Source organism: Cyclospora cayetanensis, unplaced genomic scaffold (genome assembly GCF_002999335.1).
Source record: "Cyclospora cayetanensis isolate NF1_C8 unplaced genomic scaffold, CcayRef3 CcayRef3_contig_129, whole genome shotgun sequence".
Lineage (NCBI taxonomy): Eukaryota > Apicomplexa > Conoidasida > Eucoccidiorida > Eimeriidae > Cyclospora > Cyclospora cayetanensis.
In genome coordinates this window covers 1-24,074 of record NW_020312069.1, presented here as the reverse complement: position 1 = coordinate 24,074, position 24,074 = coordinate 1, and the positions used below count along the sequence as shown (strand labels likewise).

The window sequence follows — 24,074 nt, the reverse complement described above, 5'->3', positions numbered from 1 at the left end:
AATAAAAACGGAGGAATTTCGTTTTTGCTCGTTAGTTCAAGGGCTCAATACGGAATCGCTTCCGGCCGGCCCTCAGCCGTGAGCCAATGTCGTTCCCTGCAGGTGATGCAGCACACACATGAAAAGTGCAATAACTAAGGTCATTTTACTTATGGCGTTAGCAGCATCTCAACAACGATTGGAAACCAACTTATGCTGAATGATAACAGTCTCTGCGAGTGCCTACCATCATCCGTACTTTTGTTCCACGATAAAATGCACAAAACACTACTTGATACTAGCCCTGAGATGAGCGTTGCCCTTACCGTCCAGCACGAGTGCCACTCGGCCTAAGGCCTCGGGCTCTGCCGCCTCAACCCTCTGCGCCGGATAGAGAAAGGACAAAGATGACGGGGAAAGGATACCCATAGAAAGAGGTGAGCTATTAGCTTCAGAATGTGCATGCAAATCAACAAGGGGGCACTGAGTTGTTCCTCATTTGAAGAGGACCTTGCAGGCACTACCGGAGCAGCGGGGAAATAGAAAGTTGAATGACGTCGGTAGGAGGCACATGATAGAAGGAAGAAACAAGACGTTTGTTAGTGCAATTTACTGCGAATTGAAGCCGTAAAAGGCTGAAGGTTCACAGGATCATACACAGGTTTATCCGTATAGGGAATAGGATAAATAAGCAAATCGGAGAAGCAGCACACGCAGTCCAGACAGAGAAGTGTATGCCGAAAGGAAAAACCGCACGACAGTCAAGCATGCACAAAACCAGCAAACGCAATATCGCAGGTTCAAGAAGAAGCGCACACTCCAGGCCTCCGACAGGGCAGCAGCGAGAATTGCTGCAAACATAGAACATACAAGCCGAAATCGCAAACCAAAAGATCGTTTTGCTAGAAGCCAAAAGGCCCCTTTCTGTGGCGACCCCAAAAATTTCGTCTCTGTTGTATCCTCTGCATGGCTAGTAGAGCGCCTTGGGCTACAATGAGAGGATCGTCAGAGGCTCCATCCCCTCTCGAGCCACCACACCCCCTGCCTTCCCCCACCCAGTAGACCGAGGTGAGGTGGCCAAAGCAGTGAAGGAGAAGAAACCGGAAGTTAGAGGCAAAAATGTAGCAGAATAACCACATAGGAACGACCTACCAACGAGGGTAATGGCTGTCGGATTGTTCGGCGCCTCTCTACGCCCAGGAACGTTTCTCAAGAGAATTAAGGCCTCGCCTCTGCATAGTTCCAGCAGAGCACGACGCGCTGCACAGACACTCCAAGACGACAGCAGCCCTCTTTTGCATCAGAAATTCTCTATGCATGTGGCCCTTTGCAATTTCTGCCGTGTGCGCTCAAGTGCACATGCCCCTTTAAACTTGCAGAAACAGAATTAAGGGATGGACCACACTCCACGGTTGAGTGCATTGCTGTTCCCTTGCATTTACATGCCAGTGGTACTGCATGTTGGCATCCGCATGCTCAAGTTGCTCTATCACTACAATTCGTGAGTCTGTCTTCACGCAAAGACCGCACCAGCTCGCCTCAAGTCCAAAAGCTGCAGCGAGTCGGGGCGCCTAAATGCAAACTCTGTAGCAAAAAGGAATTCCCACGAACACCGATAGAGGCGAAACCCAGCAGCTATGCGCTATCCACTCCCCCTTGAGAACGGCCTTCGTGATGTGCGAATAGTAAGAGGCGGGGGAACTGTTTCTACAGGCAAGTCTGTACCATCAGGCATCTCTTCGAGAAGCAAAATCCAAAGGTCCTCCTGCACACCCAGCAAGCGCCAAGGCTAATAGGACTTCGAAACACGCAACTCGACAAAAGCTCACGCGTCGTCATATTTTCTTTTAAAGTAGTAAACACCGCCCGCCGGTCTTTTTAGTAAGATGCGTAAAGGAGAAAACGGCGACAGGCGAAGCAGAACCGGAATGCACAAACCCCACCCTCCCACTACATTAGCCAGACACTAGATGCCACACGCAGCACTTTCTGTCGTACTTCGCGTTTCCACATTTTGCAATCAACCTCAAGAGTAGAGTCTGGAGAAAACTCCAACAAGACCTGTAATGCTGAGGTTGGCGTCCCGATCTATGGAGCAGCGAAAAAGCAGACAGGCAGCAGCGGGTCCAAAACGTTGCAGGTGCGCACATGTGATATTGTCTGCCTGAAGTATCAGGCGAGCTGTTGAATACACGGTTTTCGAGCTACTGCACAGTATATCAGCCTTCTGAAATAAAGACAACTACAAAGAGAAGCGCCAGGCAGAGGATTGTCTGAGAAGCACAATTTGAGATTGCGGTATTTTGCTGCGCTCACTTGACATGAAAATAGCCAGGGTGCAACGAGCGCCTCCTCTGGCTCTAGCAGTTCTTGGACAGCTAACAACACATAGGCACAACGAAAGGGAGAAAAGCACGCGAAACGCTGACATGTACACCAGGCAGCTGCAGGCAATCACTAGTGGAATGATAGTATACGCTGGCGGAATGAGCGACAAAGCTTCGCGCTTTCCTCATACTGCGTTGTTGTTTTTACCCCCTTCCCTCTCACCATGTCTGCCTGCTTGTCCTTCCGGTTCAAGGTCAGGGGTAGGCTTCAGCTTCGTTCCAGTTTCGACTGCATCGTTCAACGAAATCACCTGGCCTTCCAGCCGCTGCACGCGCCGTTCCAAGCGCATTCTCTCTGTGGCATGAGCAGCAAGCAGAGACACAGAGGAACACGAGGCAGCAAGTGCGGTAGCAGAATGCAAACAAGTTCTTGCGTATCAAGAACTACAAACTTTAGGGGCGGAGGTGGCGAGATACTGGCCCCTTTCTAGATATAGTCTCAGGCGCTTCGCTCGGAAAGCGACACAGCGATACGTATGCAGTTTGCCGATATCTAGCGCTTCAGCAACCCCTTCCTGATGGTGTCATCATAGCATTCGCAACCACATGTTTCGTACGTGCGGTGAGGCTCAAGGCGGGTTGTGTGCACGGCGTTCTCTAGCACGCACCCTTTTCAGATGCCTGGAGCCGGGCATTCAGCTCTCTGACGATGGCGAGCAGCGGGTCATATTTGGTGACCACGAAGGTCTGAAGCTCAGGAGAGAAAGGGCTTGCGTTAGATGGGGTTCTGCCAGCCATTGTGTGTGAAAAGGCGCTGGTCGGAAGGGGTCAAACGGCACCCTGCCGCTGCTGCATCGTTGCGCAGAGTCTGCTTGGAGTTCAGGCACGGGAGTTGCAACGAGCCCACCCAGAGGGATGGCCGCAAACCAGCCACCTTAACAATCGATAGGAGCCCATAAACTTGGTGATTGAAATTAGAAGAATAAGGAAAGCTGAACGAGAAGGGGAGGGCCGCCAACGCACGGCCGACCCGGGATGAGTCAGACACCGCAATATCCCACGGAAACTGATTATCAGAAGTTGTTTATAATAACAAGGCGTTCAATTCATGCAAAAATACGCCACTAGGAGTCGATACGATCGACAGGCAGGCAGGAAAATGCCCTAGCCCCAGTGGCGCACAAGACCCCGATGAATTGGACCGGTGACGGGAGTAGCGAAAGCAAAGGATGGAGAGTCGCCAAGGATCATACAAACTCCCACTTCTTTAATGTTTTATTTATTTCTGTATGTGTAAAGCTGCTGTTTCAACGTGGTATCACCATTGTGCAAGGCACAAGTAGAACCTGGCAATTCAGACTTTGGTTCAACCGAGTGCAGGATGAAATCCAATGATTCAGTTCCGTATCAAGGTTCCTGAGTGACCTCCTATTGAAGTACCTGAAAAACCGCTTTGTGTGTGCATTAAAATCCGCAGTGTCCAATACTATTCGGCGGTAACATTTTCGTATCAGCCATGTTACGGATCCATCACGTTGCCTTGCTAGTTAGAAAGGGAATATGCACTTATCAAGAGCATTGGGAGCTCTTCGTAGTTCTCCCTGCGCCCCTCCAAGTTCACCGATACAGCAGGCGCAGTAAAGCGATGGGTTCAGTGTACCTGTACGCAGCAACGAACTACACTGCCCTCCGTAGGGAGGAACACAGCCAGCAGATTCCTCCGTAGATTCTTTGAGCCTGGGGGCCCTAAAATGGCACTAATAACAGCCCAGGGTCGCTGACAAATCAACGTTTAAAATTTGTGGCACGCCTGAAATAGCAGGAAGCATGTCTGTCCAGACTCGCCAGTTTTAGAGAAACGGCTCGTTCCCTTTTCAGCCAGTCTGCGATTTGCCTTTGCAACGAAAGGCGCGCATCATGATCAGCTAGCGAGCAAGCTGCGCGCCAACGGACTTGCTGTATGTTCGCACCGCAGAGACCATTAATACCTACCCACCGTGGTCAGCCGATACCAGCACAGTAGATCCCCTGAATTGACTTGCGTAGCAACACAAGTGATAACGTCACACCGCATCCCTATCAAGGAGCGCAACAAATTAAAATTCTCCTCTCGGCTTTCGGTGTTTTTCCATGACTGGTATACGACGGCAGCAGAGGCACGGGCTCTTGCCGCCCTGCTGCACACTATACACTACCATCACACCCTCAGAGATCAATCTCGCCTCTCACGATATCCAGCGCCTGCCACGCAAGACCAAACAGCATAGAGCAAACAGCATACGGGCAGAGAAACGTGGCACGTTCTCTTCGTTCTCCCTTTACAGAGCTAACGTACAAGGCAGAACGCTTGAGAAAAAACATACGGTTTTTTCTCAAGTGCATCCATCATCCTTCTGCTGTCTCCTGCAGTAATTCGCTCTCTGAGCCTATGGGCTGCACCAAGCATTCCCTGTTAGTAGCTCCCCTGAGTTGCTTTAAATAGCGCTGTACGCTGCCCTAGTGATCGCCCGCCCCTATGCAAGCTCCCTCTCCCCGCGTTAGTCTCGGACCATCTTGAGTCGAATATTCTTGATGTCTTTCTGCTGGAAGTCGAACGCTCTTCCGTCCGCAATGCACTCGGCCATTTGGCACAAGAACACACCGCAATCGAAACCGTTTTCCTGCTGAGGGGCCCCCTCCTGCACAGCGCACAAAGGCAACGCATGACGTTTCTCGCTTAGCGGTGGATGCGATGCAGAGAAACCCCCTATATTTGAATCTTGACATTGTTGATGGCCGTCTCCTCAGGGCCATATATATCTTGCTGCTCAGCCTTTTCGCGACGTTTCTGTGGCTACTGACCTCTGGCTCTCCGTTCGCCTTAGCATACCAAGTCCTCTCTTTGTCTAGTGAGAAGCCTGGAGAAAACACCGCAGGACGAAGCGCAGAGAAGGAGCATGAAGTGCTCACATGATGTCACGCGCTGTGCTGCTTCGCTGAAGAGAGCTTCTCAAGCGCGAGAGTTGCACCTCTCGTGGGCCAGAGATACGGGAAAATGACGGTAGTTAAGGACGAGAAGACTGACACAACCGACGAACATCATGCAAAAGGAGAGAGAAGCAGAGAGAGACAAAGGGCAGAGAAGCAAATAAAAGATGCGAGGAGGCTGCACACGTGCACCGATCTCCGAAACCAATTATTTTTGAAGAATCTACCTTTCTTGTCCTCGTGCTCGTCCCGCAAGTATCTTCTGAGCCGTTCCGCGAGGGGTTTGTGCTTTCCGTTAAGGGAATCAAAGAAGCGGATGCTCTCACGTCCCTGCCTACACCCCAAAAGCCACAAAAAAAATTCAACTTGAGGATGAAGTGATGGGCTGCTCTCTAGAGGCCTTCTCTCCATGGGGTCATGAGTGCTGAGCTATGCGGAAATGTATGGGTGTCTGTCAAACTGATACTACAGTCGAACGCAAAGGAAAAGCGGGAGGGAGAGAAAGACAGAGCAATAGGAAAAGATAGGGTGAAAAAAAGGCATAAAGATAGAAAGAATGAGAGAGAGAGAGATAGAAAGAAATACAGAACGAGAGAGGGTGAAAAAGAGGCATAAAGATAAAAAGAATGACAGAGAGAGAGAGAGAGAGAGAAAGAAATACAGAACGAGAGAGGGTGAAGAAAAAGGCATAAAGATAGAAAGAATAACAGAGAGAGTGAGAGTGAAAGAAATACAGAGAATGAGAAAGAGAGACACACAGATAGATAGATAGATAGATAAATCAAGAGAAAGAAAGAGGGTAGGGGAATCGCGAGAATCTGAACGAATGCGTGCAAGAGCGTCTTGCCTCATATCAATGACGCCTAGCGTCCAGTGGAGATGCCCCAGATGCAGCGGAATGAAAATAAGATCTTTCGAGAACAAATCGACTTTCTGGCGCTTAGTCCACCGCTGATGCGATAAACGCGCGCAGACACGCAAGGCTCCAAACGGCAAGACAACAGCATTCATTTGCAGTCCGGTGATTGGATCGGACTGAACAAGGCACGGGAAACTAGCGGCATGCGGCAACACATCCCAGCAGCGATAGTGAGGTCAGTAGAGAGCATTGCAGCATCGCGCCTTGGATTCGAATAAAGCCGCAGCAGCAGAAGATTCTTCTTTAGGGCAGCATGCACATCTGGCAGAACGCACAAAAAGTGCCAGAAAGAGGCATGCAAAAGGAGAAGCTGCCCATGCAGGAGCAGCACCCTTTCCACGGCCGAAAAAGTGCCTTTGACAACGGGAAAGCCGCAATTAGTTTAGCACGCAGGCGAAAATCTCGAGGCTTAAGGCGCTGAGAAGTTCGTATGGCATGCAAGAAACAGGATCCCTTCGCAGCAGCAGCAGCAGCGGTAAAGCGGCTGAAACTAACACCACACGACACAAGGCTGCAGACAGCAGCGCGCATGAGAAACCCCAGGGAAGAGGACGAGGCACTTACTCGAACACCTTCATAGTTGTACGCAGCCTCCTCGCTACCACTGGCTCCCGAGAGCTTCGCATAAAAAAAGGTTGAAAAGAAGTAGCATCGACACACGCTGCACCCACAGCAAAGATATTCTCAAAGGGCAGAGTCCTCGCAGAAGGCGAAGCGGGAGCCACGGATAATGCATTCCAATGAACGCAGAAATAAAGCGCCAAGGAAGTTAGAGAGCATTGAGAGAGAGAGAGTACTGAGAGTGAGACAACATCCAGATATTGAGAGAGAGGGGCACGCATACGCAGACACGTCTATACACACATACACAAGCGCAGAAGCCTTTAAAATGGTCTACAGCAGAAGGGGCTTGCGAAGGACACAAACAGAAAGAAAGAAAGAAAGAAAAGGCTGGCAGGCTGGCATGCAGCCAGCTGAAAGGCGGAAGGGCCGCTACGGGGGAAAAAGAAAAACGGCTGCTGCTTATGGAAGCGTGCATGCGGACTTTTCTCCATTCTCAAGTTGCTTTTTGTTGCGTTCCTACATGGAAATACATCCACAAGCGAGTTCACATATTTGAGGAAAGCATGCATTGATGACGCATGCACCGAGGAGTCCAAAGACGACATACAAGGCTTCTCTCTCCTGTCTGCCTTTCTACTCGCTATCGAAGAAAAACTCTCAAAACCACAGCAGAGCACAGACACCACGGCAACAGACAGGGCCATGCCGATGCCAAGCAACAAGAGCCTTGAAAAAAAAGTAACAGCACCAACAAGTGCGACTTTGTAGGGCGCATGGCATTTGTTGCCATGTATTCCTTTGCGCACACCTGCAAGAGGTTCAAGTAGAAGTTGATGACTTCATCATTGAGCCAATTCGACCCTTCTAGACACCGCAAGGTTTCCCTGTACACACGCACACACGATTGTACGTACACATGTCCAGGCATACATACAGATACACATGAAACACATGCATACACATGTAGATACACACACATGTAAGCACATATATATATACACATACATGCACACAGATACCCCGGAACCAATACAAAAATAGGATCACACAAAAAAGGACTGCGGAGAACACCCCTAAAGCCAGCCAGCCGTACAGCTGCGACCAGAGCACACTGGCGGAAAGAGGATGCAAGTGCCACAAGAAAATCAGGGAGATTTCATCTTACACAGTGATGGGAATATTGAATTTCTCAATCAACTCCTTATCTCCTTCAAGATTCTCCCTGAACAGTCGGCGGGCCGCTTTCGCTTCCTCTGCTGCATGCAGTATGCGAGATCGTATATGCATGTGTTTGTGTCTGTGTGTGTGTTTGTGTGTGTGTGTGTGTGTGTGTATGTATGCCTCTCTCTTTTCTCTCCTGTTTTTTTCCCTCGTTCTCTCTCTGTGTGTGTTTGTCTGTGTCTGTGTGCGCAAGCCGCAGCGCACGCTTCATGCGAAGACGCCAGGAAGGGCTGCTGGCAAAAAGGAAGCAAAGAGAGATGCTGAAACAGAGCTGTCAAGGCGTCAGCGTCAGTGCTGCAGACGTACGCGAAGTGCAGCGTGTCTTCGGTGCGCGGCCGAAGCGCATTGGCACTAAAGGCGGGGGGGGGGGTGGAGGCTGTAGAAGGAAAAGCAGAATAAAGTGCAGGAAAAAAAGATGCAGATGCAAGGAAATGTGTGTCAAGATGCGCAAGCCCTGTTACAGGGAACGCGAAGTGGGTGTCGCTTCACATATTGTTTTTACGGCGCACGCTGGGAAGAATTCATGTTTGTTGGCGGTTGATTGTTTCGTTTAGTGGTTGATGGATTGGTGAGCTTGAAGGTTCCCAGCGCGATCGAGTCACCCCGTGCGGAAAGAGTCAACGTGTGCAGCGAAAGAGTGAGGAATTATATGATTGAGAGATTAGATTATGATTGAGAGGCAGATCGAGAGAAGGATCGAGATTGTGTATGTGCGTGAAAGACAGAGACAGAGAGAGACAGAGAGAGAGACAGAGAGAGAGACAGAGAGAGAGAGAAAAAAAATAATAATCACTGCTTGCTGGCCTTAGAAGTTGTTGAAGGGCTCTACCAGCGTGTTTTGGTGCCACCTACCACAACAAGCCGTTTCTTCAGCTGCTCCTCGCGAAGAGCTTTTTCTTCGCGTGCGAGCTCCAAGTGTGTTAACAACGTCAGCACCGCATTCTGTGCGAAAAAACGACGCACTGCCAAGTCTTCAGGCGCTTGCGCTAGAGACGCCCCCAACGCAGTAGCAGTGCAACTGGTCAATACAGCGCACTACGCCACACGACACACAGGCTGGGAAGCATGGGGGAGAGAGCCTTCACCTCATGCTGCTTGTGCGCTTTGAGCATCACTTCCATCGCCTCTTGCTGCTCCCTTAGCAGAGACAGAGACTGCGGCTCGGGGGAAGCGCGCAGCAGCAGCGACGGTGTTCTCCTCGGCAAGAAGGCCGCTCCAGAGACTTCTCGAAGATGCATCTTCTCGGAGGTACCCTCCAACGCTCCACTTTCTGCAGGTTCGTACTCGGGAGGCGCCAGGGAGAGCTGCAGCAGGAAAAAGAGGAAAACTGCGGCGACGACTGCTGCTGCTCAGGAGGGCTGCGCTGAAAGCGATGCGGGAGGCTGGAAGCAGAGAGAGAGAGAGAGAAAGGAGATAATAGGGAGAAGGGGGAGAAGGGATATATATATATATATATATATATATATATATATATATATATATATATATATATATATAAGGGAGGCACGAGAGAGAGGAGACACACATGAAGGGTAGAAGATACCAGATGTATGGGAAGGAGAAGGTTGGGAAAAGGAGGCCTAAGAAGGAAGGGAGACATGAAAAGAGACAGTTTAAGACACCCCAAAAGTGCAAGGAGGGATGCAGAGGCTCAGCGCGGCTACTACTGCTCCTACGCCTCCTCCTACTGCTGCGGAGACGTATTGTAATAAGCACGCGGATGGTGTTTGCCACACAAGAACCCGTGGATTTCAGTTCTTAAAACCACAAATAAAGGGCACACAGACAGAAAGAGAGGCCCCAAAAGAAGGAAGTAGAATTTCTCTCTTACTTGACCAGCAGCACGAAGTCTGGATCGGTAGGATGCGAGATCTTGCTCTGGGGGAGATTCTTTTTCAGAGGGGTGGGGTGAAGAGTTAGCCTGCCTTTGAAGAGGAAGTCTGTCTTCCCGCGGCAGTTCTGCTGGTTCTGGCACGTGCTGCTGCCGCAAGCGCGACTGGTCATGCTGAGAGGGTGAAGCCTCGTGTGCACGAGCAGCGAAAGCAGAGGAGGAGGTGCGTTCTCGCAGCCCCTCTCTACAAAGCGTTTCCGGGAGCATCGTTTCTGCATGCCACTCGGCAGTATACCAGCAGGGGGCTTTCGGTGCATTGAGTGCCCGCATGGGGTGGCTGTGAAGCCTCCGCGCTGCTGCTGACAAGAACCTGCGAGAGAGGGGCCTTTCTTCACGGGGAGTAAGACCCCATGCCGTCGAGCTGAAGTACAGTGACGACTCGTGAGATCTCTTCTCGGGGAGGGAGTCACTTGCCGAGGTGCGGTTCTGCGAAGCAGCAAAGAAGGGCCCATGCGGCTGGTGCTGTACGTGCTGGTGCTGTAGTGGTGGTACATGGTGCTGTAGCAGCTGTGCATGTTGTTGTTGCTGCTGCTGCTGCTCTTTGGCCGCTGCAGCAGCATGCCTTCCCAGCAGGTTCATCATTGTGCTGCTGCGTTCGTGGTGGTGCAGGGGGCTAAAGGAGGAGGAAGCGCTAGACGAAGGGGGGGCACCCAGGTTCTCGTCGTGAGCCACGCTGTGCCCACGACTCGGCCCTAGGGCCCTAAGGGCCCTCTTTGCGGGGAATTCCAGCGGTTTCTACGCTGCACCGAAGCAAAGGTGACCCTGGCATCCGTGCCTCTCGACGAAGGGAGGCGTTGCAACAGCAAGCCGAAGTATCCGAACAAGCGAAGGGAGCTGCATGCATGCATGCACGCACCCGAAAAAAGAAAAAGCGTTCTTCTCAGGCGCGTTACGCGTCTCTGCGGCTGTCCTGGGGCTGCCTACTGATGCAGACTGCTCGGTTCGGAGGTAGAGTGGACGGCATAGGGTCTGAAAGCTGCTCGACTCATGAGGAAAGCTGATCCAAGAAGCCCTTAAGAAGTCATTGCTGCACTTTCGCGACATTCCATTCCCTTCGAGCGAGTGCAGCAGTGCATCTCGAGGAATCTGAATAATTACCCCCACGGCTGGGAGGGGCCCCTGGGGGCCCCTCCCAGCCACTCCCGGTGTAGAAACACACGGTGGGACCGATCCGCGAAATAGCTTTTGTGCCTGTCTGATGAACACTGCCTTAAAGTGCATGTGACCGCCGGCTTCGTCGTTCTTCTTTAAAACCGCTATTTCTAGAGGGCACTGCTGTTGCGCGCGGTCGAGTGATGGGTGGGAAGGGTGCTCAATTTTGCGTCCCAGCGCCGCTCTCCGAATGAACAGAAAGGGAAAATACTGCTTAACGACAATAAAATAAGAGACCAAATCCGTTTTTTCCCCGCGCATGGTGATACGTGTGTGTGTGTGTACATGTATGTGGGTGGGTAGGGTGGTGTTCATGCATATGGACGTGTGTGCTTACGTGTATAAAGAGAGGCGCGTAAATATGTACGGTGGTGTGCATATTAGAGCTAGGTGTGCAGGTGTATGTATACGCATGTGTCTGTTTTGAATGTGTCTGTTACTGTGTGTGTTTGTATGCGCGTCTGTGTACGTGTGTGTATGTACTTGGGTTTGTAGATGTGTGCGCAAAGATGATATATGCCTAGACACCCCGCGATCACAAAATAGGCAAGCCTCACGTCGACGACGGCGCGCCATAAGGTCCTTGCCCCGATACGCGTACCCCCTTAGGCACATGTATCAGACGTGGAGACTCCCAGGAGCCTTGTAGGCTTCCGTCAGCTTAGGATAGCAGCCGCTGCCGAGGGCCTTTCACAGTGCTCCTCCGTCCTTAGCACGCGAGTACAGCTCCTGCCCTGAAACAAACTGTGCGGAAAAGTAGGGAGCTGTATAGCCGACTCGCCGAAAGGGGGGTTGACTCCTTTTCTGCTGCATAGAGTCCGACATCACCGAGAAAGCAGCTCAACACTGACAGACACTGCGTGTCACCTTTGTCCTATGGCCCCTATGATGAACTGCACCTTTCCTTTCTCTTTCCCGTCGTTCTTCCTTCAGTTGCTCTCTGTATTTCTCCGTTTGCGTGCTGTATAGAGTCCGGTTTGAGCTCGCTCTGCCCGTTGCTTCTATGGGCTGGTCTTAGCGGGCACATCTAGACAGCTCCGCGTGCCCTCTTCCTCTAACTTAGCAAGGCTGAGCGTAGCCAGTTCTCTGTATGAATCCTTCATTGTGTGTTGGGGGCATTCAACGCAATGAGCATCCATGTTGCTGTGGACGTGCGCGCTAGAGGTTGTTACGACGTGCGAACGACTACTATGCATAAAGGTGTCGGGAAGACCTTCTAGAAGGTTTGTAGCAACACGGCGCCCGCACATGCATCCTAGCTATTATCTTCCTCCGGCTCTGCCTTCATGCCAGGCCCAAAAGGGCTGAGAGGACGGCAGGATAATCGGAAAGGCAGCTCTCCTAAAGAGAGACAAGTTAGGGCGTGTTGAGATTTGCACTTGGCTTGAGTCTTACAAAGGTTCTCTTTCTCCAAAGACTCTTGAAGAGGAAGCGCTACGCCAGCGTGAAAGCACTCTCTACCCTCTTGCAGCAGCGAAACTCCGCTACTGTCTCTTTGGGGTACCTGCCTGAATCTTCTTTCCTTGCGCTCACTTGGTTTTTGTCTCTCATTCGCGGTCATGCATCTCTTAGCAGCTCCTGTCTGTACTGCTACACACCCCTTGTCGCTCCTAACCAGACCACGGGGAGCAGGCAAAAAGAAGAAGAGCAGCGAAGAGAGGGAAGCGACACGCACAAGAGAAGAGGAAGAAGGCTCATGGGTTAAGATGGATCCGCATGCACATACAAATCTATGTATATATAGCTCTCTCTCAATATATATATATATATATATATATATACATATATATACATATATCTATATAGTTCAATAAATATACACCTACATAAAGCCACAACATATAAATCTATATGGAGGCTAGGTGTAATTCTACATATACATAAACATATATGTAACTATATAGACATACATAAATCTACACATACATAAATCTACACATACATAAATCTACACATACATATGTATAGGCATGCTCGAAGAGCAGTAGATAGAGAAAACAAGTCCGAGAGGGAAAGCTACAGATGCGCAAAACCCGGAAAGGGGTAACATGGAGCAAACCACGAGAGAAATACACACAGATTCTGGTGTATAGACGGTCGGCATGAAGACAGGGAGGGATGCAAAAAGCGGCTAGCGAATCAGAAGAAAGGCTTCGGAGCGCAACCCCGTGTCTGTCCTGCACATAAAGACACACCGAGACAGTCCGACACAGGGGAGACACATACGGGCATAGAAGAATACGTTGAACGCCACGAGATTCTATCTCTATGTTGTTTGCCCTCCTCCGTGTTGTGTGTGTCTCTTTCTCTCTCCCTCTCTCTCCCGCGGATTCCTCTCCTCCACACACACCAACATGCGTCCTCCCCCCGATCTCCCCCTTCCACTCGAAACAACAGATTAACAGAGGGGCAGCGAAGTGCAAGCTGCTGTCTTATTTAGACGCCCTCACAACTTTTAAGTAGACACCTCCCTCCCGTCACCCTTCTCATGCCGCAGAAACACACCCTTTTACCCTCCCCCGCTGAAAACTTAAGCAAACCCCACATCCTGTGCACAAGACGTGAGGACTAACTCCAATTCGCCAGTGGAGGCGAGGGTTGCTGTCTTTGCTCCGCGGCATGTCACGCCTCGACTGGAGAGGCAGGTGTGGCTGTACAGACAGAGAGACAGACAGAGAGATAGACAGAGAGATAGATAGAGATAGAACGGGAGGTTGGCGAAAGAAGGGGCCTTGTCAAGTTCGATACAACCGAAGTACTCCTCTAGAGAGGGACGCTACAGCAGACCAAGGCATAATGCAACCCCCGGAAAATGCGCATGCTTCAGTGACAAAGGATGCACCGTGTAACAACAGCCAGAGAGAAAGTAAACAGACAGAGACAAGTAAACAGACAGAGAGCGAGAAAATTAGAGCAAGAAAAAAAAGAGCGCAAGTAAACAGACAGAGAGCAAGTAATCACACAGAGAGCAAGAAAAAAAAGAGAGCAAGTAATCACACAGAGAGCAAGAAAAAAAAGAGAGCAAGTAAACAGACAGAAAGCAAGTAAACAGACAGAGAGACAAGTAAACAGACAGAAAGCAAGTAAACACACAGAGAGACAAGTAAACAGACAGAGAGCAAGTAAACAGACAGAGAGCAAGTAAACAGACAGAGAGCAAGTAAACAGACTGTAAGGAAACAGACACGTGAGAAACACGCAAGAATGTCTCTCTTTCGCCATTGCACTCCAAGCATGCATGCACGCACATCTTTTCTCCCTCACTTTAGGAGTATCATCAGAATGCGAAGCTGACACAGGTGAGGGGAGGGCAGCGAGAGGAGCACGATAAGGAGCGCAGATGTGTGCCTACTTGCATTCCAGCATGACCAGAACGCCCCTAGGGTGTAAGACTTCGTCAATCGCCTCAGCGATCTGTTTTGTCAGCCTTTCCTGAAGAGAAGGATGCACAGCAGGAGACGACTGCACAAGGATAGGCAGCTCACACAGCACACAGGCCTGTACTCCCCACTCCGCGCAGAGTGACATGCAAGTATGTGCTTCGGCATGAACACTTGCATGCCGAGGTAGCCGCAAACCTCAGACGCAAGGAGGAGCGCAGACGACTCTCTACTCTCTCAAGACTAGAGGCAAGAAGACTCCGCTCGCGCGAGTCAAGAAGCACAAGCAGCCAAGAGCGCAGCGCAGTGCAGCGCAGCGCAGTGCAGCGCAGCGCAGTGCAGTGCAGTGCAGCGCAGCGCAGAGGTCGAGATGCCGCAGAATACACGCAGACGGTAAGACCACGCGGCAAAACGCTTTTTCGTTCCAACCCCTCCCCTTTCCTCTGCGCCTGCAGTTGCAAGCAAGGATTCAAGCCGACAAACGCCTCTGACTAAGCATCGACGGACTTGCACTTGGAGTCGCCGCGCAAAGACGTCGATGATGCGCGCAAATTTGGAAAGCCCAAGAATGTGATGCCGTGGCAGATAGCTGCAGATGAAAAAGATCCAACAGACTCGTGTACAGCGGCCTTACCCAACGAGCGCGCGCAGTAGTGCAGAAAAAAGGCGCCTTTTCCCCCTCCCCCGAGCGCAAAACACCCCCAGGCACGGAGAAGCAGTGCAGCAGCAACGGCGGTGCAGCAACAGGCATACACAATGTGGCATTTTCCTTCGAAGGGAAGCAGGTGATGCTCGCAGAGAGACGCGACATCCAGGCCCTTTACCGCAATAAGACTGCAGTTGCCACTTTCCACAGGAAAAAGGCCTTCGCCAACTGCGCCTGTGAGGAAGCCACATGTATGCGCAAGTGCATGACTGTGCAAACGAATATGTGAGAAGACACCCCGCATACTGCAAGCCACGAAAAGGAGGCGCAGGTGCACATACAGAGAGCAAAAAAGGGCACATGCCCCTCCACACGCAGACATGAGAAGGGAAGAAAGGAAGGAAAAGGAAAGGAGAGCGAGCAAGGGGAAGAAGGCTCGGTGAAACAAGCGTCAAAACACAGTGCGGCTCCCCGTAGGAGGCGACCGGTAAAGCTGGCTGTACTCAAAGCACTAAAACCATCGCAAGAGGCACATGAGTAAAATTGCGCAACACCAGAGGAGACACATAAGCAGCAACATAAGGAGTGAGCATTCGAAGAGAGAGAGAGAGACTGAAAAAAGTGAGACAGACAGAGAGAGAGAGAGACAAAGAGAGAGAGAGAGAGAGTAGGGATAATGAAAGCCCTCTACACAGGCTTGCATGTGCGCGAGCGTGTGGATACGTGTAAGCATCCGTTTCCTTCTGCTGCTTCTGCTAGTTTCTTTTTTGTGTTACAGCATCTGCTGCTTTTCTTCTTTCCTCCTCCTTCATACCCCTCTTTAGGGTTCCTCGAGTGCAGCGCTAGGCCCTTACTTTTTACCGACTCGAAGTATCCCCTGGTGAAGACGGCCATAGACTCTGCAACTCGTCTCGGCGTGTTGCGGAGGATCTCGCTGCTTAGAGCCTCAGAAGGCAAAGCCTACAAGACAACACAACACGCCACATGCCAAAGGGGGGGGAATGCACAAGCCACGTCTGTCTAGAGCTTTCTGGAAGCGCACCAACGGGCTTCTGCGCTGCTGCGGATGTATGGGTGTATATGTATATATATATGTATATGTATGTGTACACATATACATATGTATATATACATACATATATACATATACACATATATATACATATATATACATATATATACATGTTTGTGCATACGCAGGGTGGCAGAGAGAGACAGATCAACACGGCAGGGACCATCGGAGGTGCGTTGTGTGATTAATGGCGAAGAAAGTGTGATCAATGAGGCATGCACGCCCCGCGGCTAGGAAGAAGAATACTTTCAGGAGTTCGAATACGGCCTTCTGTAGCCTTTCTGTATCGCAGGCATCCTTCTTCGTTGTCTCTAGAAGAGAAGCCTCGAGAGTCGTTTCTTCCTCGAGGAGGGGGGAGGGGGGAACAATGGCTCCCTCGCCGCTGCCTGTATCGCAAGTGGACTCTTTGTCGGAGTTTTCCCTTCTTGGGGGGGGAGCCTCCTTGAGAAGACGTCCGTGTGCTCTCCTGCTGCCAGGAAAGCGGCCAGGGGGGGGGGGCCCCTTGCGCGCGCGTCGCCACCCCGACCGGCGATGTGCAGGGGGGGGGGAGGGGCCCCCTCCTCCGTGTCGTCCTTCGAATTGCGCCTCGAGGGGCCCCCCACCTTGAGAAGGGGCAGATCGCGAGGTAGGCATTATTTCATCCGCCTGCAAGTAAGCAGCAGCAGCAGCACGTTTCAGCACACTCTTGAAGTGTGGCTAGCCGTGAGCGCGGAGGCGAGGCTGGCATGCCTCTCTGTCTCTAGGAGAGAGAGAGAGAGAGGAAGAGAGAAAGAGAGAGGAAGAGAGGAAGAGAGAAAGAGAGAGGAAGAGAGGAAGAGAGAAAGAGATATATATATATATAGTGAAAGAGAAAAAGAAGTTAGCTTTGGGGTGAGTAGTTGGGATCCAGCTTCGGGGATGAGGAGGAGGGAGGGTGAGGGTGCCTTGGTTTGTTGGAGTAGAGGAGTTGTTGTATGATTTCCCTTTTGGGGGTGTTCGAGCGGCGTGGCAAGAGTCGCGTGTCAAGGAGGGGAGGTGGTCCTTGCCGCTAGCAGTTTGTTGAAGAATACACGAGAAAGGGATCTGGGGGAAAGAGGCTTGCGCATGTGGAGAGACGCGAGAGGAGGGGGGCTGTACTGCGCTGCTGAAGACTCACACGCTTCGGCTGGACTGGAGGGCATGCCTGTGAAGAAGCCATCGTCTGTCGCGGAGGGCAGTGCATGCATGCATGCATGCACACCTAGTCCTTACAAAGAAAGGAGCACTTGAACAATTGGGTGCTGCATGCCGTGTCTGCTGCCGCTGCTGCTGCGCAGCTACCTGCTGGCGGCTGTGGTATGACTGCCTCACTAGGCCCACGTTGCGCGTTCTCCTGCCTCTTAAAAAAGCAGCCGGAAGAAATGAGAGCGGCTTGAAGCTCACGAGGGCCTCTTGCAATGTCTCGCTTTCTTTCTGTTTCAGCAGCTGCCTGCGCTGCAGCTCGAATGCCCCTTGTTTCCGTGAGGATCAATGTTTGCACTACCAGGGCAGCAGCGCGGGTGCTGCGGCTGCTCGCGCGCCTTCGGTGTCGGTACAGCGCGTTCTTCCGGTGCGCTGGAAAGCTGAAAACCGAGGAAATTACATTCACAATCAAGCAAACGGGCGATCCGCTCGAGCGGCCAAATGCTCACGCCTCGCTCCCTCGCCTAGCCAGCTCCTGCCCTGCCGGAGCCGACAGCATACATGTAGGTACAGCTCCACAAGCACCCTGCTGAGGGAAAAAGAAAGCTCCGGCAGGAAGAAGAGAAAATTCCAAATCAGAAAGTATTTAGTTCCAGGCGGGAGGGAGGCGAACGCTGCAAAGTGGTCGAATAAGGGTTGGAGTGGAAGGGGCCCCCTTCTACCCCCCACCCCCAAACCCCCGGGGATTGGGGCCCCCCGTGAGCGGCCCCACACTAAGCGAGCGGGGGAGAGAGGGGGGTGAGTGGCTACTATGACTTCTTACTTCGTTTGCCTATATATTTATTCTCCTTTCCTGCTAGTCGGCTTGCTTCAAGACACACAAAACTTCGCATGAGTCAGTGGTAAAAGTGACCAAAAAAGCCGCGAACTGATACGTGAGGGGTAGAAATCAGGGGGCAAGAGGGGGGGAGGGGGGGGCGCTTGGACTGAGTAGAGGGAAGACGGCCGTGTGCTGAGGAAAGCCTACTCTCGCAATGCCTGCTCCAGCGACGTGTTGCTGGCGTTCCCCCCCCCTCCCCACCCCATTCCCCCCATCCCCCGCCACGCCACTTCCCACGTACATACACCGGCGATCAGGGTCCATTTCCTGACTTCTCTCTGCGAACTTGCTACGTCGTGCTTAACGCGGCCTCACCACAAATGCGAAAGGGTGTCGCGAATACGCAGAGTGCCGAGACAGGTTGCACAGGAGAGCGAGCCTCTAAGAAGTCTTCATTCTAAGAAAAGGCATGACACGCCGCCGTGCTGTATGCTCACCTGGCGAGAGGCGCTCTACAGCTGGCCAGAGGTGACCGCAGTGGGAGACGCATGCGCCACAGCGGGCTAAGCCTATTCGTGTTACGCCTTTCCCACGAGTCCTATGTCTTACTTAGAATGAGCCGGTAGTAAATTGTGTGTGCTACTTACCGACTACGGCATCTGGTGGCGTGCGCAAAGAAAAAGGCATCAGTGTTGCAGAGGCCGCTGCTACGATGTTGTGCAAATGCCCATGCATAAAGGTGTGGGGAAGAACTTCTAGAAGGTTTGCAACAACACGGCGTCTGCACATGCATTCTAGCTATTATCTTCCTCCGCCTCTGCCCCCATGCCAGGCCCAAAAGGGCTGAGAGGACTGCAGGATAATCGAAAAAGCAGCTTGAATGTTCCCTTCTGCCTCTGGAGAGGGGGCAAGGGGCTGTGGAATGCCGACGTAGGCTTGCTAGAGTCCACTTGAAGATGCCGTTTTCTTGAAAGGGTCCTGTGAAGGGCGGACCGGCGGCGGACTATTCCACAGCAATGTGTACATGTGTGTGTGTGTGTGTGTGTGTGTGTGTGTGTGTGTGTGTGTGTGTGTGTGTGTGTGTGTGTGTGTGTGTGTGTGTGTGTGTGTGTGTGTGTGTATGTGTGTGTTTGTGTGTATGTATGTATGTGTATGTGTATGTGTGTGTATGTGTAGGTATGAATGTGTGTATGTGCATGTATGTGTGTATGTAAGTATCTGTGTGTGTATATGTACGTGCATGTATGTGTGCATGTATGTGTGTATGTATGTATCTGTGTGTGTATATGCACGTGCATGTATGTGTGCATGCATGTATCAATCTATGTATGTGTGCATGTATATGTATGTATGTATGTATCTATCTATGTGTGTGTGTGTAATGCGCGTCTGCTCCTTGTGCTACCATAGGTGTTTCCTGCTTATGCGCTGCTGAGGGCCCTGGAGGGGCCCTGCGGGGCCCCCCAGGCAGCGGGGGCGGCCCGCGCCTCTATATTGGCCGTCGGGGGTTTATTGGAGTGTATGTACAGCGCGAGCTCGACTTCTGCCTGGTGAAGGAAATTGCCATAATCCAAAATCGGGAGGTTCGACAACTCGTTCTCCTCAAGGACGGCAGTCTTATCGCGGCTACCAGTCATGAGTATCTTTTGGTGAAGCCTGATTCAGAGTGCGCTTCGAATTCTAAGTGCCCTAGTACACTTTAGAGGCTTTTTGAAGGGTGTCACCTCTGACAGCATGCAAGCATGCATCTAAGAGTAGGGGCTTGTGCCTACGAGGCAGTGTCTGTCTGCTGGAGGGCTTCTCCTCCTTCTCAGCCTCACGCGCACCAACAACGCAGTTAACGAAGCACCCACAAACGCTGCCAAAACGGCAGCTTGAGAATACTTAGCAGAGTAGCGGAAACTCACGTGACCACCCACCCACGCACAAGGGAGAAGGAGGCGAAGAGAAGGAGGAGGAAGCCCTTCTTTCTGAGCGCTTCCTTCTCCTTCCTTCTCTTTCGCAAATCCATGCACAACTTTTCTCCCCTCGAAAGTCTTTGACTCCAGACGTGTTTCCAATGCGTTGCATGGAAGCACTTGCTTGCTTCTGCCTGCGCCCTCCCTTTCTTCTCCCCCCTCCCCCCTATTATCCCTCCTCGGGTTCTGTTTCTTCTGCTTCTTGCCGCAGCCGCATGCACGAGTTGTGCAGCTTCTCCGCAGCAGCGGCTGGAGGCTCTGTAACACCCCTCATCTGTCCGCTTGGAGGCTCTGAGGTTCTGCTGGCCGTTCAGAGTGGGCTTGGCGTGCCCTTCTGTCTAGAGACACTTCTGCCTGCTCAAAAAAATGCTCTTATTATCCCCAACGATGCCATCGCTGCCGGTAAGCGCCATGCATCGCTGCAAGTTCGACCAGGCGCAGTTTTGCTGCCGCCGATCGAACGCGAAGCTTTCCGTTTCACTCAATCGCCGATACACTGGAGAAAAGAGGCTCACCTAATAGCTCTCCTGCACAATAAGCGGCCCTTGGCTTTCTCACGTCGACCTTACTCTCCATAGACTCTACTTACTCCCTAGCAGAGTCTCTAACCTCCTCTCTCTTCTCCTCCTCTCTCCTCTCTCTTCCTCTCTCTTCCTCTCTCCTCTCTCTTCCTCTCTCCTCTCTCTTCCTCTCATTTCCTCTCATCTCATCCCCCTTCCCCTCCTCTCTCTTCCTCTCTCCTCTCTCTTCCTCTCTCTTCCTCTCCAGTCTCTTCCTCTCATCTCATCTCCCTTCCCCTCCTCTCCTCTCTCTTCCTCTCATCTCATCTCCCTTCCCCTCCTCTCCTCTCTCTTCCTCTCATCTCATCTCCCTTCCCCTCCTCTCTCTTCCTCTCTCCTCTCTCTTCTCCTCCTCTCTCCTCTCTCTTCCTCTCTTTTCCTCTCTCTTCCTCTCTCCTCTCTCTTCCTCTCATCTCATCTCCCTTCCCCTCCTCTCTCTTCCCCTCCTCTCTCTTCCTCTCCTCTCTGTCCCCTTTCTGCCGCCGCTAGTAAAGGCTTTCCTGTCGACACTGCATGCGTTCCTGGTGTGTGCCGCTCCCACCTCTCTCTGGACCCCCTCCGTGTGCAAGCCTTGGTGGCTGTAAGCCCCTCTCCACGACCACTCGTGGCATTGCGTATGCGGATGACGATGATGATGCAGCTACGTCTGGCGCTTATTTAATTGCCGTGGGAGCTTCTGGATCGCTATCTCTGAGCAACTGGAACTGTCAAGGCTCTCTCGTGCAGCAAGCCCTCGTGTTTCCTACCCCTGTTTCTGCCGCTGCCGCATTCGTTCCTGCAGCCAGCGAGCCTTCTCCTCAAGACGTGGAGGAGCAGCATCCCGTCTTAATTGCCGCAGCACACACATTGCAGATGCTCTTACCCGTGCCTTTCAGACTGCAGGTCAGTCAGATGTCTTCGCACTCCATGAAGGCGCTCCAAGCCTCGAAACTTTCGCTGCCTGCTTGTCATCAGAGTCAGTCTCTGCAGCAACTCTAAAGGCAGCTGCAACACCCCCTGGCTCTGCAGATGGCGTCCAACACATCCAGAAGGGCGCCATCAGACTGTCTACGTTGATGTGCAGCTGCGCAAACTCCTACTGGCGAGCCGTGTTTCTGACGCCCTCGGACAGCTCAACGCGAGCTTCCCGCTCAAAGATCCCAAGCGGGTGATTTGCACTTCATTCCCTAGCAGCCAGCGCTTGCTGCTGAGAAAAAGACGCCTTTTCGCAGCTTGCCTTGGCGCACAAATCGATAGGCGGGACGTGTCTTCACGCCTTCCTTCTTGTTGCCTTCAGCACAGTGTCTCCCACCGTTTTTTGCAGTGTGGGGCATCTAGAAGCATGCATTCGCAACACTTGCAACACGGGAGAGAGCCACTCAGTGCTGCAGTTTGCGTCTTGCTTGCAGGCGGAAGCGCTGCAGCACTTTCATCTGCTTGCCGGGTGGAGTCGCTTCGCAAGTTTGAATTTCTCGGTTGCCTTCCAGCACTTTGCCCATGCCCCCCTCGATCTTGGTCATTTGCTCAGTACGTTGGTGGACTGCAAAAGCCTCTTTGTCTTGCTTGGCGAGACGCTGAATCCCCTTCTCGAGACAGCCTGCACAAAAGTTGCCCAACGAAGAAGGAGCTTCACTGAAACTCTCCGCTTCGAATTTAAGTGCCTCCTTGACGCTCAGGTTTCTGGCATCGCCTCTGGCCTTCCTGGCTGCAGATGCCGTTGCTTGAAGAAACTCAGGAGCTGCTCAAGATTTCTCCCTGCGCGCTAGTGCCTCCCCCGAAGGATCTGCAGGATTTTGGTGAGCCAAGAGACTCTGTGCGATTGCCTTGTAGGCGTCAGTTGCGTGAGGCTGACGCACTTTTTAAACGGTAAACGGCGGCTAGAGCCCGCTGGCTGATTCGACAGTGCACATCAACATACGTGCACTCAAATCAGACTTGGCAGGCTGATTTTTTGCACTCAGTCACCGCCACTCTTGCAATGAGCGCGAGTGGCTCAGAGACGAAAGCGCAGGCGAAGGCGAAGGAACAAGTCCTCATCGAGGTGAATTCAAGACTCCGCATTCCCAGGAAGCCCGTGCCTGCGAATCTCCATGCATGTGCATCTTGCATCCTGCACACACCACGGTGCAACAGCTGGACCCCCAACACGAGCCATCATATAGCGCTGCATGCCGAACAGTTGCCTGCATGCAGATGGCGAATGGGGCGCTCTGCTCCTTTCTTCTGAAGCAAAGGCAGCTGCTGCTCACGGAGCACTACAACGGTTTCTGCAAATTCAGCATCAGTCGCTGCGCAAGCGGCACGAGCCCAGCAACAGCAGCAAACGACCAGACAAAGGAGCAGCTGCTGCTCCTGCAGGCCGTCGATACGATTCTTGTCAAGCTGCTTGTGAGGAATGTGTCGAACATTTACGTTTCAGAAAGCTTTTTATATCGAAAAAATACCTCACTCCTCCCTCACGGGTCAGGCTTCTTCCTACTGCATCACTGCTCTGCGGTGTACGTACGGGGGCGGGGGCATGCCGCAGGTAGAAGCCGACGATGCGCGTTGGAAGCATTTGCTGCTGCCTCAAGAGCCGCAACAGGGAAAGAACGCAAGGCATCCCCAGAATTACGTGGGATGCACATGCAGCGTGGAGGACTGCCGCCTGTTCCTGCTGTCTATACACCGCACGGACGCCCTTGCAGCCCTTCTACAGGTTCCACCGACACGCCACACGCACACCTAACTCTACACCTAAGGCACACTTGAATCCTGTACTACACCTCGACAGACGACAGACGCAAAACCTCTCGAGCATGCCCTCCAGTTCTCTTGCGAGTTGCGAGTTTCTGAAGCACTCAGGGAGAACGGAAGAGGCACTGGAGTTGCTTGCACAGCAGCAAAAGAGTATGCGTCTTCCTGGCCATCCCTCTCTCTATCCTTCTATGCAGCCACATGCATGTGTTTGTTCTGCTGTATCTCGCTCGGCATGCATCCTTTCTGCTCTCGTCTTCGAGCCTTCCCTCTCTGTACTAGACAAACTACTGGTGCCTCCATGCAGTCTTCCGTCTGGCTCTTCTTGCATGCACGGATGCAAACAGTAAGTCTCGGAGTTTGGGTGTGCGCTCGCCGCAGACTCTACAGATTCTCTCCCAAAGGCCTCAACAGCCATAGTCGCCGCAGAGCAAATGCTGCAGCTGCTGAAGCAGGTGCTGCAGCAGCAGCAACAACAGCAACAACAGCAGCAGGCAGAAGCGCTACTCCGGCGCTTCACGCCGCTGGTGCTCGCAGCAAACGCTCAAAAGAGTGAGATAGATATAGATAGATAAAGATAGACAGGCAGAGAGGGAGAGAGAGAGAGATATATATATATATATATATAGATAGATAGATAGATAGAGATAGAGAGAGAGAGAAAGAGATACAGAAAGAGAAAGACAGAGAGAGAGTGAGAAATTTATTTATTTTTTTATTTTTATACCTTGTCTCTTTTTTTTTTTTTTTTTTTTTTTTTTTT

At 51.9% G+C, this 24,074-nt stretch overlaps 3 protein-coding genes across 3 annotated transcripts; 1 reads left to right on the top strand and 2 right to left on the bottom strand.

Annotated features, from left to right (window-relative positions):
- Positions 1-31: 31 nt before the first annotated feature.
- On the bottom strand, positions 32-3,104 carry LOC34623383. Its single transcript, XM_026336452.1, has 10 exons — positions 2,975-3,104; positions 2,530-2,661; positions 2,296-2,357; positions 1,978-2,067; positions 1,705-1,744; positions 1,510-1,563; positions 1,132-1,239; positions 796-830; positions 306-360; positions 32-96 (listed from the first exon to the last, which is right to left on the bottom strand). Exons 1-10 carry the CDS (start codon positions 3,102-3,104, stop codon positions 32-34), a joined length of 771 nt encoding a protein of 256 aa, XP_026192237.1.
- Positions 3,105-4,511: 1,407 nt separating this feature from the next.
- Positions 4,512-10,138, bottom strand: LOC34623382 (ubiquitin-like-specific protease ESD4). The gene is made up of 13 exons (XM_026336442.1): positions 9,809-10,138; positions 9,063-9,281; positions 8,830-8,919; positions 8,284-8,353; positions 7,922-8,012; positions 7,565-7,640; positions 7,238-7,272; positions 6,757-6,853; positions 6,121-6,224; positions 5,501-5,607; positions 5,148-5,203; positions 4,856-4,984; positions 4,512-4,547 (listed from the first exon to the last, which is right to left on the bottom strand). Exons 1-13 carry the CDS (start codon positions 10,136-10,138, stop codon positions 4,512-4,514), a joined length of 1,440 nt encoding a protein of 479 aa, XP_026192227.1.
- A 10,971-nt stretch (positions 10,139-21,109) lies between these two features.
- LOC34622603 lies at positions 21,110-22,445 on the top strand. The gene is made up of 5 exons (XM_026336441.1): positions 21,110-21,380; positions 21,449-21,609; positions 21,660-21,743; positions 21,985-22,102; positions 22,252-22,445. Exons 1-5 carry the CDS (start codon positions 21,110-21,112, stop codon positions 22,443-22,445), a joined length of 828 nt encoding a protein of 275 aa, XP_026192226.1.
- The last annotated feature ends 1,629 nt before the right edge of the window (positions 22,446-24,074 follow it).

Coding starts and splice junctions, on each gene's coding strand:
- LOC34623383 (XM_026336452.1), bottom strand. CDS start 3,104: ATGGCTGGCAGAACCCCATCTAACGCAAGCCCTTTCTCTCCTGAGCTT. Junction 2,662..2,974: donor GCTCCAGGCATCTGAAAAGG/GTGCGTGCTAGA, acceptor CTCATGCCACAG/AGAGAATGCGCTTGGAACGG. Junction 2,358..2,529: donor AGGACAAGCAGGCAGACATG/GTGAGAGGGAAG, acceptor ATGTGTTGTTAG/CTGTCCAAGAACTGCTAGAG.
- LOC34623382 (XM_026336442.1), bottom strand. CDS start 10,138: ATGCGGGCACTCAATGCACCGAAAGCCCCCTGCTGGTATACTGCCGAG. Junction 6,225..6,756: donor ACAACTATGAAGGTGTTCGA/GTAAGTGCCTCG, acceptor TTATCGCATCAG/CGGTGGACTAAGCGCCAGAA. Junction 4,985..5,147: donor AGGCGAACGGAGAGCCAGAG/GTCAGTAGCCAC, acceptor TGCGCTGTGCAG/GAGGGGGCCCCTCAGCAGGA.
- LOC34622603 (XM_026336441.1), top strand. CDS start 21,110: ATGCGTTCCTGGTGTGTGCCGCTCCCACCTCTCTCTGGACCCCCTCCG. Junction 21,610..21,659: donor CCCCTGGCTCTGCAGATGGC/GTCCAACACATC, acceptor GTTGATGTGCAG/CTGCGCAAACTCCTACTGGC. Junction 22,103..22,251: donor CGATCTTGGTCATTTGCTCA/GTACGTTGGTGG, acceptor CTTGACGCTCAG/GTTTCTGGCATCGCCTCTGG.